This window comes from Lathyrus oleraceus, chromosome 5 (genome assembly GCF_024323335.1).
Source record: "Lathyrus oleraceus cultivar Zhongwan6 chromosome 5, CAAS_Psat_ZW6_1.0, whole genome shotgun sequence".
NCBI lineage: Eukaryota > Viridiplantae > Streptophyta > Magnoliopsida > Fabales > Fabaceae > Lathyrus > Lathyrus oleraceus.
Genome location: NC_066583.1, coordinates 235,165,132 through 235,172,842, shown reverse-complemented (window position 1 = coordinate 235,172,842; position 7,711 = coordinate 235,165,132). Strand labels below are relative to the sequence as shown.

At 35.8% G+C, this 7,711-nt stretch overlaps 1 protein-coding gene across 1 annotated transcript; it reads left to right on the top strand.

The window, feature by feature from the left end:
- Window positions 1-6,815: 6,815 nt before the first annotated feature.
- Window positions 6,816-7,511, top strand: LOC127079934 (uncharacterized). Its single transcript, XM_051020284.1, has one exon. It carries the CDS (start codon window positions 6,816-6,818, stop codon window positions 7,509-7,511), a length of 696 nt encoding a protein of 231 aa, XP_050876241.1.
- The last annotated feature ends 200 nt before the right edge of the window (window positions 7,512-7,711 follow it).

The window sequence follows — 7,711 nt, the reverse complement described above, 5'->3', positions numbered from 1 at the left end:
ATCCATGTTGTTGCTAATTATCAACATGTCAACAATGTATAAACAAAGGAATATTACAATATTTTTTCGTACCTTTGTGTATAAACACTTGTCACACGAGTTGGGAGTAAATCCATTTGAAAGTATGACATAATCAAAATTTTGATGTCATTGTTTTGGTGCTTGTTTTAGTCCATATAGGGATTTGACAAATTTACACACCTTTTGTTCATTTCCAGGAAGCACGCAGCCTTCTGGTTGTTCCATGTAGATTTCCTCATTGAGATCTCCATTTAAGAATGTTGTTTTAACATTCATTTAATGAACTATAAGGTCATTCAAAGAGGCTAAGGCGAACACTATTCTAATTGTTGTTGTTCTTGCTACCGGTGCATATGTGTCAAAGTAATCAACACCCTCCTTTTTGTCTAAATTCATTTGCTACTAATCTTGCCTTATATGTGTTTAATGTACCATCACTATGATACTTTTTTTTAAACATCCACTTGCATGCAATGAGCCTTGATCCCTTTGGTAAGTCAACAAGTTCCCAAATGTGATTTGACGTGATTGAATCAATTTCATCTTCGATAGCATTTTTCCAAAAGAAAGAGTCTCTCGAAGCCACTAATTCCTTATAAGTTTATAGGTTTTAGGATCATTTCCTACTTGAAGAATAATAGGAATATCCCGTACATAATTCTCATAGTTTTCTTCAACTAGATAAAAAGAAATAAGTTGAGAATCAACTTTATTTGGTCCTATATCCTTTATTTTCCGGACTCTTTTGCTTATCCCAGGCTCGAGTTGTGTTTCAATGATCCGAGAGGTACTTTCGGGTTGTATCTCGATACTCTGAGAAGAATCTTCCTCACAAAATTCTTTGTTTGTGGGAGACTCAGATTCTTTATCCTTAATAATAAGGTTTTCAAAGAATTCTACATCCCGGGATTCAATGATTACATTAGACTTTTAGTTTAAAAGTCTATATGCTTTACTATTTGGTGCATAACCTATAAATGCACATTTTATCCCACGAGGACCTAATTTGGTTCTCTTAGGATCCATATTTTTATAGTAGGCTACACACCCCTACAGTCTAAAGTAACTGATATTTGATGCTCTGCCTTTCCATAACTCATATGGGGAAATGCCGATTTTCTTAAAAGGAATTTTGTTAATGATGTGGCAAGCGGTTAGTAAGACCTCACCCCACAAATTAAATGCCAATTTGGATTGTATTAACATGGCATTCATCATATCTTGATATGTTCGATTCTTCCTCTCAGTTACACCATTTTGTTGTGGTGTCCGAGGTGCGGAACATTCATGTATAATGCCATGTTCTTCACAAAATATATCAAATTTAGTAGAAAAATATTCACCGCCCCTATCACTCATAAGAACTTTGATACTTTTATTTAGTTGATTTTCTACTTCTGCTTTGTAAATTTTAAAGACATTAAAAGCACCATGTTTATGCCTTAAAAGATATACATATGCGAACCTAGAAGAATCATCGATAAATGTAATGAAATATATGTTTCCCCCACGGGTTAACATGCCATTAAATTCACACAAATCTGAATGTACACGATCAAGGAAATTTATATGTCTTTCAACACTTTTGAAAGGTTTCTTAATCATATTTGATTCAATGCATAATTCACATTTTTCAAAATCATTTATATTACATGAGATCAAACAATATTTAATTAGTCTCTTCATATAACTAATACCGGTATGTTCTAATCTATTATGCCATAAAGAAACAGACTCAAGCATGTAAGCAGAATTAGAAATCTCATTAATAATAATGTCGGTAGTACATAGTTTGATCATTCCCTCAGTGGGATATCCTTTTCCTATAAATACACCATTACAGATTAATTTAAGTTTGCCCGATTCAAATACAGATTCAATTCCTAGTTTACCCAACAAATCCCCACTAACAAGATTCCTATTCATATTGAGGACATGAAACACATTAACAAGAGTGACCTTTTTTCCGGAAGTAAAATTTAGTTCGATGGATCCGGTTCCAACAACTTTAGGTCGTACTTCATTTCCTATTTGTACTTCCTGTCTATCATTAGCCTCAAAATAAGTTTTAAAAGTAGCCATGTCATAAGAGACATGCACTATAGCATATGTGTCATACCACCATCCTTGCACTTTGCCTTTGATTGTCATTATTTCGCTTATCGTAGTGATTATGTCGTCATTTGCATGAACATCATTGATCTCATTTTTTGACTTATTGTGCCTGCAATCTCGAGCATAATGTCTGGATTTTCCACACATAAAACAACCGCTTTTAGGACCTTTTATGACCGCCATAATGTTTGAACTTTTTATGTTCCTTTTTAGGTCCAAGATGACTCCTCATGCCATCATGTTTTCTTTTTCCTTTGTTCCTCCTCAATTCGAAGGTGTTTCTGGATTTTCTCTAGAGATAACTCCTTAGAACTGTGCAACAACAATTTCTTTCTACATCCTTTCCACGAAGTTGACAATTTTGCAATGATTGCGGCAACTTGAAAGGTTTCAGGAATGTCTATTTTCACGACTTTTATTTTATTCACGAGAACCTGTAATGGGTGCACTTGGGGAAGAATGAGCTTGGAATCTATAAATTTAAAATCAAAGTATTTAGAAACTAAAAACTTCTTCGTACCTTCCTCTTTAGCCTTGAATTTAAACTCGAGCGCCTTCCAAATTTCTGTTGCAGACTAAGTATCAGTATATAGATCGTAGAGACAATCAAACAATGTATTCAGAATGTGTCCACGACATAACAATTTGTCCTCCTTACGTTTCTTGTGGTCCTTCTTGAGTAAATCAGAGTCATCCTCGGTCTATTCAGGAATTGGTGTTAAGTCAGGATCTAAGACATAATGAACCTTCAGAGCGGTAAGTAGGAATGTCATCTTATCTTTCCATCTGATGAAAGTGATTCCATCAAAGCGATCCAACTTGATGAGGTCTTGGTTCATAACTTTGATGCTTGAAACTGCAGCGTCAGAAGCCATTATAGTAAAACTTTTAAGATTTTTATAAATATCGGTTAAGTTGAATGGATCCAGGACTGAATTGTGAATGAAGCCATTACCGCGCCGCCTCTAGGATAAAACAACTCAATTTTATATTGTACTATTACTACTTCTACGATAGATAACCAGTCTAGAAATACACTCTCTGATGGTACAAAGACCATATGATATAAGTACCACTCGTAGTATCTGGTAGAATGACCAATCGTAATAATTTCTCAAACCAAGAGAAATTCCAATAATTCTCCAAAGAAAATTCAATAATGGTCATTTGACGACTCAAAATAATTTCTCAAACAAGATAAATTCAAATAATTCTCTAAAGAGAATCCAAAAATTAATACTTGTAATTTCTCAACTCAAACAAGGAGAAATTAGCATAATTCTCTAAAGAGAATTTAAGAAAATACTCCGAAAATCCAACGAGTAGAAAGAAAAGGGAAAGAAGTTGACGCTTCGACAATTCGAAAGTCATAGAATTATGAGAGCGAGGAAGGAAAAACTCAACATAAGGAGTTTTTTTGGTGTGTTTTGGAATGAAATAGAGAATTTCCTTATATAATGAAGTGATCTAGCTAAGATATCTCATTTAAGCAATGCGAGACTAAAGAGTTTTTTCAACTAACACACAATGTGATATTTAAGGAACTTTTTGATCAGTCACCATTTGTGCTGTAATTATAATCATGTTAGCAGGTGAAAGCAGGCAAGTTAGGTACATTTTGCATACAGTTTAAGTGGTTTTTACACATTCTTCTACTATTAGCATCATTTAATATTTTCACTATGTTTCATCAGTTTATTTCGAGTTTTCTGCATTTTATGCTTTGGGTTGTCTGTTTTTATTCACTCTAGGTCCAAGTAGAAGACCCAACTGACCCAATGCAAGAAAGTCGAGGATTTCGGCGTTTGAGGAAAGAAATTATAAAGTTTCAGGAAGCCTGACACGGGTTGTGTCAGCCCACCTGAGATGAAACAAAAAAGGAAGGCCAAGATAGGGGTGTGACACGGCCACCCGTGTCAGCCCACCTGAGAGGAAGCTAAAGATGAAGGCCAAGGCAATGGCCTGATACGGCCGTGTCTGCCCAGATGCTAATTTCCCCAGTTTTGGGGCTTTTATCCGGGCTTGAGTTGCAAGGGCATTATGGGGATTTCCAACCAATGTTAAGGAATTTTCGCTATTTTAGAAGAATTTCTACGAGAGAAGAGGACACGGTGGAGCGAGGAAAAAACATAGCATAGAGAATTGTCAGACGGTCGAGAATTACAGAGATCAAGGAATTTAGAGAGCGGAAGATTTTCATGAGCGGAAGCAATTGAAGATCCAAGTCATCCAATTACTTGTAATGTCTAATTTTTATCTTGAATTTGTTTTGAACAATATGAGTAGCTAAACCCCCAAATGCTAGGGGGTGTCCCTAATTTATATCGGTAATGACTTTGAGTTTATGATTGCATTGATAATATTATTTTTCATAATTACAATAATCTTTTGATGTGCTTAATGCTTTCCATTCAGACCAATTGAGATTGTTGTATGGTTATCAATTAGGTTGGACCGCCATTGGTAAGGTTTTCATAAGATTACTCTGCATTAGATATCACATAGGACCAAGGATACCCTGTATGAACCAGAGGATTCTTGATATAATAAGGCTTAATTTCACCAATAATTTTCTATGGACATAGAGATTAGGGTTAAATGATTAAAGCTTTTCTCACCAAGGACTTGGGAGAAAATACCCTTGAGAACTGGTAGTAGTTAATTGATATTTGTTGATGCAATAATGACTCAGAGTTGTTATAGGGACAAATTATACACCTTCCCTGACATGTTCCTTTTTTTTCTTGAAACCCTTATTTTTACAGTGTTTATTTTATTTGCCCTTATTTTTATAAGTTGAATTTAGAACCCCATCACTAGTTTTTGTTTAATTGAACGATGATTTGAACTCGATATTAACGTGTAATCCTTGAGATCGATATTCAGGGAATTTCCCCTTTAGTACTACAAAAGGAAAAATAGTACACTTGTTATTTTTCCGATCAAGTTTTTGACGCCGTTGCTAGGGACTGCCAAAATATAGAGTTTAATTTGAGTTCAATGAAAATTTTGTTGCTCTACAATAAAATTATTTTTCTGTCATTTGTATAACTTCATTCACTAATATGTGTATGCGAGGAGATCCCTCAGCTGAATTTCTTTTTGACGTAGAAATCGAGAGAACCTTTCACCAGAGACTTAGACACGCTAGATTGAATTCAAAAGAAGAAGTTCCCTCAAATCACTCAGATTCAGATTCAGAAAAAGAAACTATGGTTGAAGTTCCTCCAGTTCCACCACTACCTCTAGAGAGACTCCTTGGTGATTTTGGAGGCGCAAATGCACCAGGTGGTAGATTAACAATTGTCAACCAACTGGTGAATGTGACTAATTTTCAACTGCATCCTAGCACAATCAATCAACTTGAAAGAAAATCTTTCACCAGAAAGGTAAATGAAGATGCAAACAAGCACTTGTAGAGATTTCTGACCATGAGTACTACTTTGAAAATTGATGGTCATACTGACGAAGCAAAGAAGTTAAGAATGTTCCCGTTCACTTTAGCTGAAGAGGCGGAAGAATGGTTCTATTCTCTCCCAGCAAGAAGTATTACGTCATGGGAAGAGATGGAAACTGCTTCCTTAAATGAGTATTTTCCAGCATCGGTATTTTTAAGAAAAAGGTATGAAATCTCGAACTTCAAACAGAAGGAGGGTGAGTCTTTGGGAGATGCCTGCAAAAGATTCAAAATGGTCCTGGTAGCTTGCCCAACTCATAATATCGATCAGACTGAACATATGTAGATGTTTGTTAATGGGCTGCAAATAAAGACAAAACAGTTGATTGATACAGCAGCCGATGGCTCAACAAATTTCTTAACATCCACTGCTATTAAAAAGATCATTGAAGTGATAACTGTCAATGAGCAACTGAATCTAGAAACTGATAAAATTCGGTTGGAAGATATAGTAGCCACTGAAGTGGAAAAGAAATTGAAATCCATGAACATAGGTACCCAACAGGTAGCTCAAGTTCAACTTGCTCAGACCATCACTTTTGAAATCTATAATGGACCTCACTATGTTGTGTGTTGCTTTGCCACCCCTCAACAAATTGAAGAGATAAATTTTTTGAATCAGAATAATCCGTAATCCAACACTTACAATTCAGGTTGGAAGAATCATCCTAACTTCTCCTGGAAAGATCAGAGAGGAAATGTTCCACAATAGGGTCAAGGTCAATATCAGACTCAGTATCAACAACAACAACAACAAGCTCCAAAGAAAGCAGACTGGGAGTTTTCCATTGAAAACATGGCTGCTCACAATATGCAATTCCAAGAAGAGACTAGAAACAATCATAAAAACACCACCGCCTCTATAAAAAATCTTGAAGTTCAGCTGGGTCAGATAGCACAACAAATAATAAGTTCTCGAACACCAGGTTCCTTACCAAGTGAAACAGTTCAAAATCCAAGAAATCATGAGAATGTTAATGTTGTCACGATGAAAAGTGAGAAGGCCGCTTAAGATGAAAAAGTTATACCACATGGAAAGCCAACTGAAGAGAAAAATAAAAAGGAGACTAAACCGGTGATTAAGTTACCCTACCCTGAGAGAGTGACACAGAAGGATCCAAGAGAGTCAGACTTTGAGAAATTCATGATAATATTCAAAAATTTAGAGAGTCATATGCCTTTGTTTGAAGTACTCGAGCGAATGCCTATGTACACAAAATTCATGGAAGAGGTAATCGCCGAAAAGGGACCAACGACAGAGAAACCGGTAGCCTGGAAGGAAAAGTGTAGTGCAATATCACCAGGTAGGAAAATCCCAAACAAGCAGAAGGAACCTGGAGCGGTCACAGTCCCATGCACTATCAAAGACAGAAATTTCAAGAAGGTACTAATTGATTCCGGAGCTAGTGTGAGTCTAATTCCATTGTCAATCTACCAAAGGCTTGGTATTGGAAACGTCAGTGATACAAGGACAAATCTGCAGTTTGCAGATCACTCCATAAAGAATGCACATGGGATAGCAGAAGACGTACTGTTGACAATAGAACAATTTAGTTTTCCTATTAATTTTGTGATCATTGATATACCTGAGGATGAAGAGACACCTATCATTCTTGGTCGACCATTCATGCGGACAAGTCGGTGTAAATTCGACATAGACCACGGTACACTAACTTTAAAATTTTATGATGATGAAATAACTTTGAATGTTCTTAAAAATAGGAAGCTAGAGGTGGAAAAAGAATATCACTATCAAGTAGGCATGAACAAGACAGATGTGAAAGGCCAAAGTGACATGCCAACATCAGAAAAAATCTCAAGAAGGCCATCTCAACTGGTCTTGCTTCCATTAGCAACCCCGAGTGGAAAGACTCATATTTCCATTCCAAAAGCCATGAGAAAGAAGAGAATGCGATAACAAGGTAAGGATATGGAGGTTGGAAAGGACTTGTGGCACAAAGGAATCCATACCAAGGAAAGTATTCGTAATTTTTATTTTTATTTTTAGTTTTATATTAATTTCCGAGTTTTGTTAGCTTTAAGTGGTTTATTTTCTGATTATTTACTTTTATCTAGTAACATGATAATTGTAGCTTTAGTGGTTGTGCTAAAAATACC

Excerpts from the sequence above, each read along its gene's own strand:
- LOC127079934 (XM_051020284.1), top strand. The coding sequence starts at position 6,816 with ATGGAAGAGGTAATCGCCGAAAAGGGACCAACGACAGAGAAACCGGTA.